Source organism: Hippoglossus stenolepis, chromosome 11 (assembly GCF_022539355.2).
Source record: "Hippoglossus stenolepis isolate QCI-W04-F060 chromosome 11, HSTE1.2, whole genome shotgun sequence".
Taxonomy (NCBI): domain Eukaryota; kingdom Metazoa; phylum Chordata; class Actinopteri; order Pleuronectiformes; family Pleuronectidae; genus Hippoglossus; species Hippoglossus stenolepis.
The window spans coordinates 4,747,723-4,767,625 of NC_061493.1; the positions used below are offsets into that span (position 1 = coordinate 4,747,723).

Genomic DNA, 19,903 nt, shown 5'->3' on the forward strand with positions numbered 1-19,903 from the left:
TCCAGGCTGCCTGTCAATACACAGGTTATTAAGACCCTAATAACCAGTTGACTGAGCTATGAACTTCTGACTTGAAACACACACACACACACACACACACACACACACACACACACACACACACACACACACACACACACACACACACACACACACACACACACATTACACAAACAGAGAACACACAAGTTCACTCAATGCCACACAGTCAGATCTGCAGCATGTTTCAGAAGAAAGAATGCATTGTTAGGACTCGTAGGGAGTCAGAGGTGGACATCTGTGGAAGGACAGTTTCCATTACATCAAGTGTCCCTCCAACCCCTGCCATCCTCTCACCCTTACCTCACCCTCTGAAATTCCTATGACAAAGTCAGAGGAAGGAAGCAGCAGAGAGGGACCACTACGTCATCAAATGAGCAGTGCAGTGATATTTATATTATTATTACTTTCCATGTGTTAGTGTCTATTAAGTGGGACAGCTGGATTCAGAAACACAATCAGATCAGACAGATAGACAAGCAGGCAGACTGATGTGATGCTCAGTGCCCGTTAATCCATTTCCTCTTTATAATCATCTCCCTTCTAAAACTGTCTGCAAATCATTGTTTGAGGAAAAAAAAAATTTGCAAATAATAATGATATTTGCCACAAAGACCAACCATTCTTTGCTAATGTGCACATTAATTGTATAGTACCACATTGCACTTATCAAGATAATTAGGATGCTTGTTTTATGTTATCTTAGAACATAAAAGTATTATATACATGTGGTGAATGCACTCTCACAATTTAAGGCATCTTCTCTAGAAATTAAGAAGAAATTTAGATATTTGTTATTGAGTTCATCTAAGCTTAATTCTTGACTTGAGATAACGTCACCTATACTGCACCGACCAAGACAGTCAATAAAAACATCTGGTATCATAGATACGAGTTGTTACGCTATTTACATCTGCTTACATCCTGCTTATGCATGTATAAGCCCCAGAGCTTTGAATGTGAGACGCTGTGTGTGTGTGTGTGTGTGTGTGTGTGTGTGTGTGCGTGCGCGTGTTTGCTCAGCTGCGAGTGTTGTTCCCAGAGCAAACAACCCCACGGAGCTTCTCGCAACGACTCATCTCCTCCTCTAATACGAATGGTAATGAAAGACAAGGGAGGCACAGTGATGGGGGAATTCTTTTGCTCATGCAAAGTGTCAGCATCACAATCATGGTGTGAGGCGTGAAACCCACTGGGCACCGCTGATGTGACAAACGGACGCATTCATGGTACTGTAGGAAGATTTGGACAATAAGCATCAGTGAAGTCCTGCAGGTCTGTGATGTATTTTGGAAGTGCTCCACACTGGGCAACTGTGACAGACATTTCAAGTGAACCTCGTGGAATGAAAGACAACCTTCAGTGAAATGTCGACAGGAAAATATTATCTCATGTTCCCTCCACAGTCCCTCTGGCAGAGGACCATCCATTGACGTCCACCCACTGAACCCTCACTACAAAATTCACTATTGTTCGGAACTGCAGCAGTAAAAAGTTGGTGGTATTTCTCCTCTACACCCATCTTCAGCTTGTCTGTCCGATGAGACACAGTGCACCTGATGTGTGCAGGTGCAGCCATCAATACAGTATAGTCGTATTACTGCTGAAATGGCACTTTCTGCACACAAAGTTAGACCATTCCCACGTCTTGATGTGTGGACACTGAGTATTTCTACTAAGGCATGGGGATCAACATAAGTTTAACTTTTCAATTTGTTTATTTTACACATTTTCCTTATAACCCCTCAAATGATCCGAGACATGTGTAAAACAACTTGAGGTGATAAAATAGTCAAGTGCATTGAGTGTCTCTTCTCCTTTAGCTAGAAGAGTAAATAGATTTTCTAAACCAAGAAAAGTCATCTTATCTGCACTGGGATCCACCACACACATTCACAGTAGGTAGTTTTTACATATTATATAATATTTTCATATAAACTAGCAATTCATTTCTTAAAAGAGAGCAAATGGAGATTGGTTGTGACCACAGAAATAAATGGTATGTATTCTACAGAGCTTGTGTTTATTGCATCCAGTGGCAAGCAATTGCAATTATTCACATTTAATAGTTATTGCCTTTGAACAAAGGTTTAGACAAAACTGTAACTGTTCATTTATGTCATTGTCATTGTGCTGTCAAAGTGCTAAAAAAAAGCAGGTAAAAGATAGTTTTCTTTCACAGTCGTGTTAATATTCTCTGAGTTATGCGGCTTGGTGATTGTGATGTACTGTTACTCATTGGGAGCACTCACAACCAAAACAGAGAATTAGGAGCAGGAACTCAGCAGCACATTCATGTCGCCTCGGGGAGCAACAGGGGAGAAGTGGAGGGGAAGAGTTTGAGCTGCTAATGCAAAGGTAAATAATGATAAGGCAGCTGTGGCACAGGACGTTCAAACAGGAACACGTGTTGGGTTCATATTTTAAATTAAATTATTTTCACAATTACAAGCTTCAAATATTCATTTTAGTGTTAAAGAATGTTAAAACATGGATAGTGCTGCCAGATTGTTGGGCGACATCCCACAGGAGGACCAATAGAGGCCAAAGGTTATCACATGAGGGTTTGTGTTGTTTGTTGTTAGCAATTTAGGCAGATTTGTCCTTAAAGGGAACGAGGGCGTGCTGTTAATGTGAAGGAGCTCTCCGTCTGCAAACAGCACAAGCTTCATCGTTTCAGAAGCCACAGACCCAAATATGCAAAAGCATAAACACATTCACACAGAAAGACAGTGTGCTCAACCTTCCCCTTTAAACTCACACAGTTATTAAAGGTTACTTTAAAGTGAGAAAGTGAGCTGCATGTTGGAGCAGTAACATAAAATCAAACAGACGGGACAAGGGAGCAGAGGAGGATTTGGGCACCTTGGGGTCTTGAAGGGTCTCTGTATGTGATGGTCAGGGAAGTAGTGTGTGAAGCAGGATTATGAAGTACATTTTTGACATTGGTCTTTCTATTTTAGGGGAAAAGTTTCATGAAACAATGGTCAAACAGAGACCTATTTTTCTCAAGGTCAAATCATGACAAATGTGGTAATGGTCTAATATATTTTAGCTTTTTTAAACATGTAATATGAATATTATGTAACATTTAAATCTACTAACGTCATACATTTTAGTGCAGACACTATATGTACCTGATTTAGAGATGTATAGAAACACAATACATTTTAATGATAGAGTTCTGATAACACAAACATAACACTCTATCACAGCAGTGCACCAGCAGTGAACAGAGGTCCATAGCAATATTAACACAGCCTAACACAAACATGTTTAATTTGAGATGAATGCCTGATCAAGGCAGAAAAAGTCAAATCAAAGTGTGAAAAGCCGTGCAGGTGAAATATCAGTCTTCCGTGTCCTGAGACACACTGCAGGAGTATTCCTGTTCCTCACAGGTTATGACTCGGGTTTCATGACGTCACCTCATTAGCTCTTTAAACACAGTCAGTGGCCAATTAACTGCTTTCGCTGAATTATCAGCAGAAGGTCTAGATGCTGTGGAGGAATGTGGACTGAAAAACCACTGCTGTGTTTTCACATGGGGAGACACGGAGGCAGGTCGCCATCCACCGCTCTGTTTTTGTGTGTGTAAGCTAACACTAATAGTCCTTATTTTGTCTGTAGATTGTACTATTAACTATATTAATTTGAATGTTGGGTTCATTCTACCTCATAAATAGCCAAATGTTCATGTTTTGTTACAATAAATGATTTACTCTACAAGTCTCATTCACTCATTTTATCACCCATGTTATCACACAGTTGGGCATGCACACTGATGTAGGCAGGGATCGAACCACAAAACATCTGGCCTTAAAATTATGCAGAAGAGAACACCACAGAGTTGACCCAGCAGTTGGGTAGATACATTAAATTAGTAGAAAACATGGACTTCTATTTGATGTGTCATTCGTAACTAGGACTGAACCAACTGCTAACCTAGCAGCTGGTTTAAAAAAAACAACAACTACCTAACTCCTAATGAATAACCCTTAAAATGGCTCAACATGTTCACCCCCACGTTTCAGTCCAGCATCATCACGCGATACTAAAGTCAGAACCAGACTATTACACGAGTGTTCGGTATAAGTTTGACTTTGTATCAATATTCGGTATGTCCACATGTAGAGCCGGTCATAAAAACCTCAAGTAACAAGTGTAACGTTTGCACATAAACAACACTGAATGCTCCCCAAAGACCTTCTTTGTATGTTTCCTTCCCCAAAGCTTAGACAGAATGGAACAGAAACACAATGATAATGATTCATAGTCCACTTTTTAAACAGTCACCATGGAAACGGTGTACCCAAATAACAACACCAGCCACCCACTAACAGTTTAATATTTCCTTTCTAAAAAACCATGAATGTAAGAGCTGTAAATTGAGTTTTTATCGTAGAAAAGCATAATGTCCAACTATAAATGCTTCTGATATCGGTCTAATATCCTCTGCAACAACACAACAGCTTTTGCTCTCCTCATTTTGAGCCCAACTGCACACCGGGAAAACCACTTCATCTTACTTCATGGAAAACATGACACCATTCACAACAGAAAAGTGGGAAAACCCCTAAAAGCAACGGCCATTCTTAATTTCAAATTTCCACTCAGAGATCTTTTCCCATTAAAATCCTACAGAGCCGACCGTTAAACACATACGGCAATGACACCTTTTACAGTTAGACCATTGTGTCCAGCAGTTTTCGAATGGAAGCCACTCCGTCTCAATGAGCACATTTCAGACAGGATGCCGCTGCAGTGAGGGCGGCCAGTTCTCCAATATACTGAGGAGATTTAGGTAAAGACCTTTCATACACTTCTATGACGTGCCAGGTTTCTAGTCTAATAAAACACAAAATGGAACATGGTGGGATTTTCTTTCCAGGAACCGAAACCAAATAAGGTCAAGAGGGGTGACGATCCAAAGGCTCAGAGGTAAAGATCCACTTAGTTAAACATCACAGGCGACTGCATGTGAATAAAATGGAGAAATGTAAAATGTGTTTTTGACAGCAGAGAAAACTCTTTCTTTAGCTGATCTGAGTTCATAAAGCAAACATTCAGACACTGACAGAATAAATGTATGGCTGTTATTAAGGATATTAAACCTGACTGCAGAATAATGTGACTAGGTTTCACTGTAGAGACGAGCGTCTCGACCAAAGCAGACTCCTACTGGGCTCACCTCACAATCATTTATATTGGATAAACATAGAACCCATTCAGAGCTACTCAACCAGCAGTAAATGAAAAGTGAAGGTTCCCGGAGGCAGGAGTGTTTTTGGGGGAACAGGACGAAGTTTGAAGTGTAGAAAACAGTAAGACGGAACTCAGTGTTCAGTATTAAGGATGAAGCATTAATAATGAAATTTGCTCTTAGAGAAAGGTCTAAATTTGTGCTCAATATGAATCACAGATTCTGCTACACTGCAGGTAGGAAATTAAGAGGACCCTTGACTATGTCTGCTTAGCTTGTTTACGGTTAACCAATTGAACCAATTGCAGCCAGCATTTTGCCTCGTCCATGTGTGACTTCAGATAGCATGCTAGCGTTCAAGAATCACAAGCATTACAGGGTTTGCTCGTTGTGGGAACTGCTGGGTTTCTCTATAATTTTGAAGGTCTCGACCTTACCATGTAAAGAGCCTTCAGATAATGTATGTTCAGATTTGGTGCTATACAAAGCTGTCCATTTGCACAGACGTCAATTTGCCTCTGTGAGAACTTCCACTGCTGGCCTAAGTAATTCCCTACCAGTGTGTGTTCATATCTTTTATACAAAATGGCAAAGAAGAATAAAAGCACAATATTCCCAATGTAAACAGGCTGTACGAAAGCAAGTATGGACAATCCTGAAGAAGTGACAGGCAACCACTTCAAAAAAAACGTAGCAGAAACCCTGCCTACCTAATACTGGACATAGTCAGCTTAAAAGTGACATTAAAAATATAGACCCCCCAGAATTTTGCTGTTGAGGATTTCAGACATTTCAGACACCCCGAATTTTGCACCCAGCTTCATAACAATGACATAACATAACAATTGCAAAAGGACTTAAGATAAGGCTGATGCTTTCAGATTTCTTAACTCTGGAGAGTGTTCAGCAGCAGTGTTACAGTGTCACACATTCATCATCATATTAACAGTAATAAATGTAACAGTAATAAAATTACAGGCCCATAAACTACATGGTTAGATTTAGATGAAGATCATGTTTTGGGTTAAAAGGTTAGAAGACCATCATCGTAGTGGCTACAATAATAAACACACGGTTGAGGTAAAGGTTGTAGAAAGTTCATGGGTAAAGGAAACCACAGTGACTTATGTTTTCACATGGGAAATTAAAGGCGATCAACTGTGTCAAAGTCCCGTGTTTGGTCAACCCACCCAGTCCAGCTCTGCTGCCTCCAGACACAGACTTTGTCACTCTATATACTATGTCACAAAGAAAAAATGTTAATGCAGCTTCGCTTTAGCACTTTGAAGCTCTGAGTTAACAGACAATAAGCCACAAGACTCTGGTCGTCAATCGCCTCTCAAACGCACCTATATATTAGGCTACATATTAGCCGTTTTCAGAAATAAACTCCGGAGAATGTTCCGCACAGTGGGTTATAAGGAGTTTGTTTTTCACATATGAACAACGCAGCAGGAGATTCACGGCCACCACAACGCAGAGATCTCCGCAGTATTCAGGTGAGAGGTGGCACAGCAAGCAGGAAGGAAGACGTAATGTTTAAATTCTGCTGCGGAGATCACACGTCAACACTGTCCTTATCACCAACAGCTCTTAAATGTCACTGTCTTTCCCAGTTAACATCGTCGTCAGTGTCTTCTACATGTAAAACATGTCTTTTTCATTTTTAGATATTTCTTTAATTTTTTTCCAGTTCTGCATCTGCCTTGTTAGAAACTTCATCAACATGTCCATCAGCAACTGACTCAGACATTTCTGATCTTAGATACAGCCCCTCCAGATGATTTCAGGTGATTACCCAGAGTTCAGTGCAGGTTAGAGAGCATCTCAACTGACATGAAACTGGTACAGAATCAATTGTGTTCTACAGATCCCTCTTCAAAGCTCAGTGCGACCCCCTCATACAAACTCAACACTTAATTTCTCACCCTAGTGCAGCCTTTGACTTGTCTGCCACTTCCAGCTACTTGATTGTGCGCGCATGCACCCACCCACCCACATCACCCACCCACACACACAGAGGATAAAGAGGGCAGAGGAAGCACAGTCTACTGTCAAACAAACAAACAATCTCTCTCCTACAGAGCTGTATAAGAAGAGAAGAGACTCACAGCAGGGAGTAACTGACTGAACCCCACAACAGCAGACAGAGGTGTGAAAATGGAGATTGAAAGGGGGGGATTGTCCCATATTATGTGGCCTGTAATGGGCGTGTGGGAGAGCAGAGAAAGACTGATCAAATTCTATAATTCCTATATAAATCCTATCATTTTGTTGTCATTGAAAACTAATCATTGATGAACAAGATTAGGAAGACTTGGAAATCACAATAACCCCTGCTTAGTGTGGGGTATGAACAAAGTGGGTATTTAGGTTACAGGAGGTGTCCTATAAAATACACTATGGCGTTGTCTTACATTGTTGTGCAGCATTAAATGACTGGAGACCTCAGTTGGGATTGGTCTACCTCATACATATCTGTGTGGGTATCCAATATGTCAGCAGACCTTTATTGGTGTGGGGAACGGTCTTCCGCCATATTTCAATCTTTTGCAGTAGTTGAATGGCACCCATACGGACAATCAGAAATAGAAATGAACTATACATTATCTCCACAAGTTGGTTGACTGAAGAACCTTCTACAGATGGAGGAAAAATGAAATGAATTGCTGTAGCCTTTATTTAAAGCTGCAAAAAAGTTCCCTTCTCTCTTGTACAGTTGTTTTTTCACATCCAAACTCAAAAATCACAGTTTCCTTCCTATTAAAGATACGTACACACCAACACCTTGCTAACTTGTGTGTCGGGATATTGGTTGCAACGCTAGCCACTGTTCAGGGGAAGGTTTCGCCAAAGTTACTCACAGAGCAAAACATTTTGTGTTGACAGCCTCAAGGCCTTTGCCCATCAACGGCGACGTGAATAAACAGCACGAAATTGCGATTAATTCTTAGGAAAATGTTGGCTGACTATTCACATTAAGCGTGAGGTGATAAAGCTATTAGATTAAGGATTGGAAAAGAAGATTGCGCCTCAGTAAAAGATTGGTGGGATCAACATCCAGCGATGATGATTTGGTCATTTTGCTGAATTAAAAGAAAAAGAGACGAAATACCTGGGTACACCGAATATTAATAAGAGAGAAGAGCTTGGTGAGTCTCACTACTGGGTTCAGGAGCTTTAACTGCACCACAGCCACTTCAGGACGTATTTCAGGATGTCCATGGGACAGTTTGAAGAACCACTGCGACAGCTGGCACCAAGTTTAAAGAAACAGGAGTAATTTCAGAGAGCCATTTGATCCACAGCAGTGGCTAGCCATATGCCTGAGGTGAGATCATATTTTCTCTTGAGTAATTAATTTGAGGAAGGTCCCAAAGAGTCCTAGCTGTGCTAATTTGAATGCAACATCTTCAACAGCATGCATTCTGATTGGTTAGATGTGTATATATTTATTTTTATATGTTGGAAGTGAAAAAATGTACTGCAAAGATAAAAACCACAATATTGCTCAGCAAAGTTCCGAAGCTGATGTGAAGGCTTGCATTGACTGGATACAAATATTAATAACATGCAAATTAATTGCATGGAAAAAAACATGCCTTGTGTGCAAAGGCCTTTAAAGAAATTTACATCTGCAAGCCACCAAATTCCCCTAAAATATATGAATGTCTGGATGATCTCATCAATGTAATGGTCGATAATTTAATCTTTAACTATACACAGGAGACAAATATTCTGTTTTACTAGGTCACATAAGAACTTCACTGGCCACAATGATGAGTGCTGATACATGGGGAATAATCATCATTGGAGATAATGATACAAAAAAAAAACTTTTAAACATTTATGTGATGATTCAAAACAAAAATTAACTTTTGCAAACCTTAAAGCTCCATGTGGCCATACCATCAAAATGAGAAAGGACTACATTTTGCCTTCTCTCCCAACAGTGTAGGCTCCCTTTCTCCTCTTAAAATATCCATCGCCACTGTATATTTCTTTACAGTGTCAAGAAAGAAATGGAGAAGCATGAATGTTACCTTCTATAACCTGCAGGGCAGCGGTCAACCAGCACAGCAGGATGAGATGCAGGACAAGAGACCACCTGAGGAGACATGTCCGTCACTGAAGCTGCACTTAAAATGTTTGACTTTTGACAAAAACCTTTGTAAAAGTGTATTGGTGCATGTAGACAACATTCCTTTAAATTAACTATTGTTTCAACAGTTTCTTGGAGAATTTGGGCTTAAAAAGCTTCACACAGTGGAAATGCTATCACAGGTCGACTCTGAGGTGTAACTGAAAGGATTTATGATGCTCTGAATGTTTAGTTAAATCACTTAAATTAAAGTCTGTTTTCTTTCAAAGCACAAATAAATACAGAGGCAGTATCTGAATGGTCTTACCTTTGAAACATTTTAGCAGGTGAGTGAATAAAGATCCAGGTCTGGAAGTGAACTCCAAGTGCTGTGTGATGAAATTCAGCAAACTCTGTGGTCCCTCTGCCCGACTGTACAGACCTGAAATCACACTGCTGTCTCCCTCTCTCTCTCTCTCCCTCACTCTCTCTCTCTCTCTCGCCCTCACTCACTCTCTCTCTCTCAGTACAAAGACTTTCTCAGTTCGGAGCGAAGTGACTCTAGGCCCATGAAGTTGGGAAATTTGACTCCCTTGAAGGAAAAAAAGACCCCCCACCCCACCCTCACTCACTCAGTGGACCCTCTCTCCTGACCTGCAGCTGCTTGAGTCACTGTCCTTTCATTAATAAAATCATGATGTCTGTTATGACGTAGTTTTACATTTATAACTATCATTTAAATTAAATCCATGTCTGAATCTATATAAAATGTAGTAATATTTCCAAGTCTTATCAGGCCATTAGAGTATTCTAGACGAGTGATAAATTCCCTGAAAGTTGAAAGAATTCCAAAAGCACTTGTTCAATAATGAATTAAATAATGAATGACAGAACTAATGCATTGGGATGTATAGCAAATAGCATGTAGTTGGATAAACCAGCTAGGTGGTCCTGGGGCATAGACTGGCGGGGCCCCCCCTCCCACCCTTTGTGTATTATGCATGTATTGTGCATTCTATATATATAGAGAGAGAGAGAGAAAGAGAGATGTGGTGGGATATATATATATGGGAGCATTTTATTCTTCTCAGTAACTAATTACCATGTATACATGGTGGTGAGCATAGTGTAACAGTGCCACATAAAAAAACGTATTCAGTAAATTTGATCATTCTAAAGTTTGGTAACATTAGTTAATATGAGCCACCATTGAGTTATTTGTCATAAAAGGCCAACTGCTGTGGTTGCAGCAAAACCTTTAGTTTTTTTTAAACTGAGCCACTTGGGCAACATGCGTTTTATTCAACTTTTGTGTGATTTCTTCTTTAAAATGTGTTGCTTTAAATACATTTTGATTCAGCACTCCTCCACAAGACAGGTGACAATCATTGTAGTTAACGCTGTAATTTAGAGGCTCAAATTCCCTTATTAATGTGCAACTAGTTTCTGGTTAATAATTATCATTCACTAGGCCACACCCACTTCTCCTTGAGCCAATAAAACCTAGAGGATTTGATTTAAATAACTCCACCGACACAACATTTTATTCACAATTAATGTACATCCCACAATAGAAGACCACTGCTCTAACTGCATTCTCAAAAGCACATGAATCCTTAGTGAGTGTTGGAGAAGAACAACACTCCAACACCCCAATATGAGCAAACAGTCTTTTCTTAAATTGCAATAGTCTAACTCTGCAACCATCTCCAACCATCCATCCAGTAGTAGGGGGCTTCATTATATTCACTCTTTCATTTATTTTACATGTTGAGCCTTCCTCACCCTCTTTTAACTAAAAACTCCACGGGATAACAATTATTGTCAAACCCTGAGAAACTGTAGGGACACAGATCCACTTTAAGTATAGTGTGTTTCACACCTAAATAACAAAAAGTATTTTAAATCCGTAGCGATCTTATTTTTTACCTTTAAGAAGTCATCAAATTAATATCCTGTCCACTTAGTGCTGGACTTTCATTCCCAAGCCAACAGAGACAAAGCTGCTGGGCTTAACAAGGTCTCATGGAGTCTCAGTGAAATTACCCATGTTGTGATGTTAACACCCTGCTATTAGCAGATGCTGGAATGATAATGGGATGAAGAGAAAGAAAGGTACCCTCCCTTTTCTCCTCTTCCCCCCCTCAGCCTCTGTCTTTCTCCATCTACATTCTACATTCTCTCCCTAATCCACTTGTGTTTTCCCTCGTCAGATCTCCTCCCGTATTCAGCCCTCAGATTGTTTTTCTATAAATGCCAATTAGTCAAAGCTTCAGATGTAACAGGAGGGTCAGGGGAAGCTGTGGGAAGATGATGGCTGTGGTCAGCCACAGTGACAAACAACGCTGCTTGTTATGGGAATCTGTGATTGCTGATAAAGAAAAGAGAACCAACAATATATGGACTAAATATATTATACAGAGAATTATGCAATCAATAAAAATCTATGTAACTAGTTGATCTGGTGTTTTCTTGGATTTTGAAACTGGACATTTAGAAGAGAGAAATCTGGATTTGGTCAACACATTGTGGTGATATGCAATTTAAGCTTCATTTTTTTTCTGTCTTTTTAATGGGAATGATGTTATATTTCATTTATTAAAATAAAAACTGAAATTGTTTTCAATGTTGTCATAACAACAACAACCATCACAGTTTCCTGATCAGAGGACATAAGGGAAATTAACTCCACAACCAGATGAACACACACCAGGTTCACATACAGCCTTGGCATCATGTCTCCAGGCTCATTGAGAACCTATTTTTGCATTAATGTGAATTGATTAGCACTGTGCTTGATTAGGCTATTTATATAAAATCAGCTTGATTGGCTGGTGCCTGTGCTGCTGCTTGAAAGTTTAGCTTTTCTCAACTTCTATTGCACACAGCACAAGCAAAGTGAATCAAGGACTACATTTACATGTGCACTAGTATCCCAGTTATTGTCAGGTTTTATAAGTATAATGTTTTTGTGTATAAGCATGTAAAATGTCATATCCCAATATCACTATCCTGGATAAGCCCGTATCCCGATTTTGAGAGACCAGATTTTAATAGATGGTAGTCCGTAAGTAACCAGGATACTGGTGGATGCCACCGTGCCTTGGTTCTGTGCAGTGGCAGTGACAGCACCACACTGTCCAAAGTGGAGGACATGTTTAATATTTACTGTCGCTCTCTCTCCCCTTGCTGTCAATAAGGTGGATAAGCCCAATCCAACCCGATGTTGGCACTTATAATAGAGCTAAGCCCACTATAAGTCAAATCGACATTATTTTCAACAGCCACCATATAGTGCTGCTGCAACCACCACATTAAACATCACAGGCGCCTGCGCAAAGAACACAGGTATAAATACCGGGGATACTTCAACATGCATAGAGGGAAATTAATAAACAGATTTCTGTATTCCTGAATATGATCAAAGCCCTGGATATTATTGCACATATAAACAGTCAATGAAACCACAATACGGCTCGGAACACATTCACAGTGAATTAGCAGCGCTCTCCTTTGAAACCTCCAACGATTATGTGTGTGGGATATCACCAAATTATCAAACAAATGCTGGCTTGACTGTCATACTAACAAAAGCAAAGGATGAACAAGGTCAGTAGGATTTGGGACCATAGATATAAACATAGTGTCTTGGCTGTTTGTTCAGGAGATGATTTTACTTACAAAGGATTAGTACAAACTTGGTTGATGGTGCCGGGTAAAATGTGATTCTTACTCCGGTCACCATGGACATAAGCAGTTGTAGAAAAAACAGGGTATCATTAACGTCAGTATAATTCATTTTCTCTGCACTCTAAAAATCTGAATAGATTTCATGGCAATCCTTTCAACAGTTGCTGACTTAGTTCAGTCTGGACCAAAGATTTGTTTCTAGACAAGGATGCACTGTTTTTATTCACTGAAGCTGTTGAGTTATTGCCTGTGGGCGCCCCCCAGTAGGAAACCCTTTTTTTTTGTCACTTAACCTGTGACAAAACAAGCATTGTGCACTACGGACAAGAGTCAATATGATCTAGTAAATCACACATATTCAGTAGGTCTTTTGTGCAGTGGTAACATGTTAGGAAATACTTAGGCTGCACTTGGCAAAGAGCCTCTGTTCAGAGCTTGGTCGTGAGGTTTGTCTCGTGTTGATGATGTCATATCTAGACGACCCCAAGGACAGATCATGGCAGGTCTTATGTTTACTCTCTCTTCAAGAAACACGACCTGTACCATAATGCACATATACCATATAATGTATACCCCCCATGCAGAACATCAGAGCATGTCTCTGCAACCTGAGTTAAACTTAAACAAAAATCGTGCAAAATGTTATTAATAGAAAGTCCAACATTTAGAAAAATGAAGACCCATCATTACCCCCTCTTTCACGATCTCTGAGGGATTTTTTTAATACGGTGACACTCATTTAGAAAACAATGCATTGTCAAATTAGGGTCTGAACCTCAGCCTGTGCTTCACAGTGGACAAAGAGTGAGGCTTGCAGACAGACAGTGTAGCAGATAGTTGTAGCTCAGACAGTGATCAGACATCAGACAGGGTAGGTTGTTGTTGTTGTTGTTGCTGTCCTGTGCGTGATGACCCAGCTAGCCGCTCTGCAGGACAAACAGGAGGCCATTTATCCTGGGCCAAGTTTCCAGACAGCTTCTTACTGCAGATTGTCTTTGTTCTTTTGTGAGCCAGGAGACAAGAAAAGAGAATTTCAGAAACTGAGCCTCGGACCGTTATGTAAGAGGTGACAACAAACCAGCTCAGATTTCATCTGTGTCAGACGGGCATTACACACAATTGTATATACTCTCCTCGGTATATATATTACTTTGAAAAATCTTACTCTGCTACATAAAAATAATTTTAAATGTTATTAATGGTTGTGATATCAAATAGAGGATTTTTTTGGACTAATAAAGTTTAAAGATCTTGAATAACAGTGGAGTGAATTATGTAAAACAGGTGAGTGATGATTCAAGTTTGTAATTGCACTTGTGTTCGTTGACCTCCCAGCATTCCCTGGGGCAATAGATTGTTGGAGATACATCTTATTTTATGCCTGTTCCTAAATCGGTTATTTCGTTCCCCACTGTTTCCAGATTTGGATCTGTATTAAAACAATTAAATATTTTCAGTGAATGTGGTCAGACCAGTGGTCAGTTCTGATCACTTTTAAACTGCTTTAAAGAATCAACAAATCAAAAAAAAAGTTTAATCTGGATGAATACAGTTATCCTCACATAAAGAACAGGGACCTGAACCCTGTTGGTGGTAAAGTGATCAAACAGCAAGGAATTCATTAACTTGATGTAAATGCCATTGTTAGGGATGTCAAAAGTTTGGTTGGTATCGTCTACTCTACATTTTATATATTTGGGCCGTCATTAGATCAGGCACATCCAGAAGTTCTGTGGAAGCCATTCAATCGTTAAAACTTCCAGTCCGTGTTTTTCCAAAGTATTCCTTAAAGAAAGAATCGACAAGTGTTTTGATGTAACTTTGTGGTAGAGCGGTTGTCCCCCAACCAGAACGTCGTCAGTTCAACTCCCAGTCTTCCCCATCTGCATGCCGAGGTGTCCTTGGGCCAGATGCTGAACCCCAATATTTCCCCTCATAGAACAAAAAAGTGCTGCTAATAAATGCACTGTATGAATGTGTGTGTGAATGGGTGAATGGCAAACTGTAATGTAAAGTGCTTTGAGTGCAGACCAAGACTAGAACAGCTCCCAATGAATACAAACCATTTACCATATTTTATATATACTTATCATTATTAAGTAATCGTTGATTGCACAATGCAATGGTTGCAGAATGACACCATCATTTTGGATTAACCTGACTTTCAGTACAAAGTGCACTCCATACTGTTCTACACTTTATCTTATTGAACTGATTTAGCTTTTAGTACTAACTTCAATATTTCCCACTGTAGTGAGGCTTTAGAGTTTCATTGAAAGGTGTAAGTGAATTTAGATAAAAGCACCTGACTAATAAGTACATGTAAATGTAATGTAGTAAATGTACCGCAGTTTCCCATTGTGCATTTTGTTTAGTTTTTCTTTTTCCCAAAGTAGAAGGAGTGAACATCAGACGTGGGTATTCACACGATGGAGAGAGCAGCAATATTTCTACTAAATCAGTAAAGCTGCTTTCAGACATGCACTGATTCTGGCCCTCTGGCATTAAGACCGCAGAATCCAATGGGAGAACACAGCAGGACATCCCTCACTGGATTCACCAGGAGAGGGGATTGACCTTGGTCGAAAAAAAAACCCCAAAAAGAAAACAAATATCTCAGGATGAAAAAGCGGAGCCATACACCTATACTGACTAAGATAGAACGTTTGTGGTGATAAGAGCTGATGCTGGTGTTGATGTGCTGTAAATAAAAGCATGTGATCTCTGCATGTGAATCAATACGTTACAACTTGCCTCCTGAATCCTCCGGAGGATTTGTTGCTGTTGTGAACGCGTCTGAGCAGAGAACCCTCCGCTGTGTTGTGCATGTGTGAGAGGCAACCCAATGCTCCAGAGGTTAACGGAAAAGGTAACGGAATGCCTACCTATTGATACAACAGCATGTTTAACTCTGACTGATAGGGACACTAAGATCAGGGTTTCTTGCTTTGACAGTAGCCAGGCTGACAGAAGGAGCCAATATCCAGTCGTTATGACAGCGGCCAAAAGCAGTAACACTAGGGGCGAAAGTTGAGTGTGCCAAGATCGCTAAACTGGCTCATTTACAGAAATAGTTATTAATGTCCATTGTCACTGGAATTTAAACCAAATTAAATATGATTCAAATAAAGTCCCAAGAAAATAACAGTATACTACTACTAATACTACAGCTATGTGTTTAACTTTAGCGCACATCCAAACTGGTGGCTGTAAAAATGACTGTATTAGCAAAGCAGGTAGTAGCATCTTGTTGTTATTCCGCTGTTAATGAAAGTTGTGGTGGATGAATGTGTGAACTGAAGTCTCTTGACTTTGACACCACTGGTATTTACAGTAAGATTAATACGAATGTCATCCTACTGTTGTGTACCTTTGTTCATTGGAAACCAACTGAACTTAAATGTTATTGTTGAGATCAGTAAACACAGAAACACAGCTTGAACAAACTGTAATTATTTTTTTAAACAAGAAGACAATCAACGTCAAGCAGTATACCTCCTTTCCTAAACTTCAAAAAATTGTGTTTGAGTGAATTTGCCGTCACAGTCTCTGGAAGAATTTGACTTGGGATTCACCGTCACAAATCACTGTGTCAGCACCTCCCACATGATTACTGTTAAAACATTAAAACATGTAGGTGCCTGCAAATCTTTGTTCTGTTCTGGCATCTGATCCCTTTACATTTAATGATAAGCCCATTTACAGGGACATAAAAATGTATGAAGCAACACAATATACATTAAAGTTATCACTCACATTAAAACAAGTGAGCAGCATTTTAAACAATCTTCACTATTGATTCCTATTGATCAATACTGCCACATTTACCCTGAAACTGTCCTCACAGTTGATGGTTTTGTTCCAATGTCCTTTGCAGTGACATGAGGCAAACATGATATTCTATCAAATATTATGACTAAAAAACGTGTTCAACTCATCTTTTCATTCCAATGTCGGACATCTGTGAACATTTTCCTCAATGGCACTGAAATGAAGACATTCTCAACAATGTCAGCATTCCTCATTGAAACCAATGGGATAATCTGATAGCCACATAATGCTACCCAATGCAAAAAAATAACAACAAGTTGTAGTCAGGAGTTCTTTCTTCCAGAGAGGTGTCTGGTGAAGGAAAGAACATCTCCGCAGGACGACCTCACAGTCGTCATCTCACAGTGTGGACATGTGGAGGCGTTACGGAGCCCCAGGAGGACAGGTTGTGGAGTGCCAGGCTGTGTCGTAGGAAGACTCCCCAGTCCTTCACACAGTCCTCCAGAATGTCAAGCTTCTTCTCTCCTGACAGTGTGAGGGAGTTTGCACTGTTTGTCCTCTGCCACACATCTTTGTCCATGTCCCGGCTTGAAGCCAGGCCCTCCTTTGTTAAACGCCTCCTGCCATCTGCGTTCCCACTGTCCAACCATGTTTTCTCCAGTATCCTTTTAAACAGGTCGGAATTGTTGGTGCTACGAGTAGATGGTAATGACCTCACTACCTCCTCCACGAACCAACAGGACGCGATCTAAGCCTTCCATCAGAACCTCCAGAAACTCCATATCTGAGAGACACATCATGGTTAAGGACATACCGTACAATATTGTACTTTTTACTCCACTACAATACTTCTCAATTTTAGCTTTTACACAAAAACAGTTAAAAGTAGCTTTACTTTGGTCAACTATTACTGGACAATTTTACTCACATATTAATGCAGTAGTAGAAATATTACAATAATACAAGGTAAAAAGGTTTTAATGCTATTGCCATCATTTTAGAAATACTGAGGTCATGGGTCCAAGCAAATACAGTCTAATAAATTGGATTTTCTTATTTATTAAGTAAGTTAACAGTGGAGCCAAATTGTATTATACTAACATTAAGATATTTAATGCTATTTCTACACATACATTTTTTTTTCATTCATTGGTCTGAAAGTAATGAGAATTTAAACATCCTGAGTCTAAAATGTAGAATGAAGCTCAAGCTTGGACTAATACTGGGTTAACTCAATCCAAACTTAATAAATAAATATACCTCTAAAAATCACTAATTCAATTCTTTGTTAAATTCTTTACCAACTGAACTGTAAAAATGTTGATCATTTATTTACAAAGCTAGGTCACTTGTTAACCTGTTACCAGTCTTTCATCTAATTTGAGCTAATGCTGGCTCTAGCTTAATATTTATTGTAGACATGAGTGCCAATCCTCCCATCTCTCTGTTGTTGAGAAAGCAAATACACATATTTCACAAAATGTTCTTGAACATTCAAATATTACTTTAATATGCCATGATTGGCTGTCAGAATGAGTGACTAAATGAACAGCTGATTGGCTGACAAAGGATACAGTTCTCGTCCCCTTTCATGTTCTTCGGTGGGCCTGGCATGTTGAGCAAAACCAGCTGTGAATTTTGGGATTTCTTGACAACCGCCTCATTGAGCTTCACCGCAGTGTGCATCCTCCGCACGTTGGACTGGTTGCTGCATTAAACCAGAGACATTAGTAACAGCCCGAACTGAAGTGAAAAATAGCCCACTATGTCAAGCAAAGTCAGTTTTTGGTTAAATGTTTTAAATCTAAAATCTGCAAGGTGCACAGAATCAGCAATCATAGATCATGTGGTTCAATATAAATGAGTAAACACATGCAGCACTGACACTGAACCGTTGAGCAATTTTCACATATCGATTATTATAAAAAAAGATGGATGACATGACAGCTCCCAAAAGTGAAGCCAACAACATCTGGATTGTTGTCGCTTTGGATAAAAGCGTCAGCTAAATGAAATGTAAGGTAAATGTTATGTAATGGATTGCACCCTGGTGGCTGGTTGCAGTATAGGTGATACACGCCACCTTCCCCATGTTAGCAGATGGGACTCGACACATTTGAAAGTCAGAGGACACGTCAAATAAATGTTTGACCAAAACCTGGCTCCTAATGAAAAACAGTGCAAGATGGCAGCACCTGTATCTGGAATATTGTTGCTTCATTTTTGTACAGTGAGAGATGCATAATCCATCTTTCTTTAAAATAACACAAGCACACCAGCAGAAATGATTCTCACAAACCTAAATATGCACATGCACACAGTGAGTTCATGCACAGGCAATCAAAAGGTGAAAAACAAAGTGACTTACAGGTGCTCCCACTCACTAGAAGAAAACAAGAACAACAAAAACATTAATGATGAGATAAAGGCTGCAGTACTCAAAATTCTAAAAATAGCAAAAGATTCAGTAGACTTATAGCTGCTAAAAGCTTTTCGATTATCGTTGTAAAAACAGTTGTACATATAATAGATACAAATATCCACTTAAACAAATAAATTACATTGTGTGAGTTAACTCATCGTATTGGACAAGTCAGGTCAGGGAAGCGTGTCTTTAGCTGAGCTGGATCTACTTACGGTTTCATATTAAACAGGTCTTTGACCGCCATGTTTTCTCTCTGTCTGTTCCTCTCGTTGACCAGTTTGTCTTTGGTCCAGGTCATGTGAACACGATCTGGTGTGGCGCCTGCAGCTTTGTCGGTGATTGCAGAGTGAGAGGCCGTGTTGCGGTCGTGGATCAGCTGGGCCTAATAAAGGACAGGTCAGATGATGTTTTCAGCATTAGTGTCATCATCCTGAGCACCTTTAATTAAAGTAACACAGAACTTCTTCAGCTAAAGCAACAGGTTTTTACAACATTGAAGCAGGACATAGTGTAAATCATTACTTTACCTAAAAACATGAAGGGAAAACAAAAGAATCGTGGATGTTAACAGAGCAGTCAGGTGAGAGGCAGTTTAATGGTGATGAATGTAAATGAAGGTGTGAAATGAATGGACACACGTCTGTTGTTATGACATCTGCCCCAAGTGTCACAACAACACAATGATCACTAGTGT

The 19,903-nt window shown here is 39.7% G+C and overlaps 2 protein-coding genes across 4 annotated transcripts in view; both read right to left on the reverse strand.

The window, feature by feature from the left end:
- Positions 1-9,818, reverse strand: part of col15a1b (collagen, type XV, alpha 1b) — a 54,743-nt gene extending 44,925 nt beyond the window's left edge. Inside the window, exons 1-2 of the mRNA XM_035170842.2 lie at positions 9,652-9,818; positions 9,286-9,350 (exon numbers count right to left, since the gene is read on the reverse strand). Of these exons, the coding sequence (XP_035026733.2) occupies positions 9,286-9,350; positions 9,652-9,662 (76 nt within the window). The 5' untranslated portion in view covers positions 9,663-9,818. The remainder of the gene's footprint in view (positions 1-9,285; positions 9,351-9,651) is intronic.
- A 6,632-nt stretch (positions 9,819-16,450) lies between these two features.
- Positions 16,451-19,903, reverse strand: part of LOC118118108 (solute carrier family 12 member 7) — a 34,887-nt gene continuing 31,434 nt past the window's right edge. For all 3 annotated transcript variants that reach the window (XM_035170960.2, XM_035170958.2, XM_035170963.2), the window contains 4 exons: positions 19,422-19,591; positions 19,153-19,167; positions 18,359-18,492; positions 16,451-17,568 (listed from right to left, as the gene is read on the reverse strand). In XM_035170960.2, coding sequence (XP_035026851.1) covers positions 17,477-17,568; positions 18,359-18,492; positions 19,153-19,167; positions 19,422-19,591 — 411 coding nt within the window. In that variant the 3' untranslated portion in view covers positions 16,451-17,476. The remainder of the gene's footprint in view (positions 17,569-18,358; positions 18,493-19,152; positions 19,168-19,421; positions 19,592-19,903) is intronic.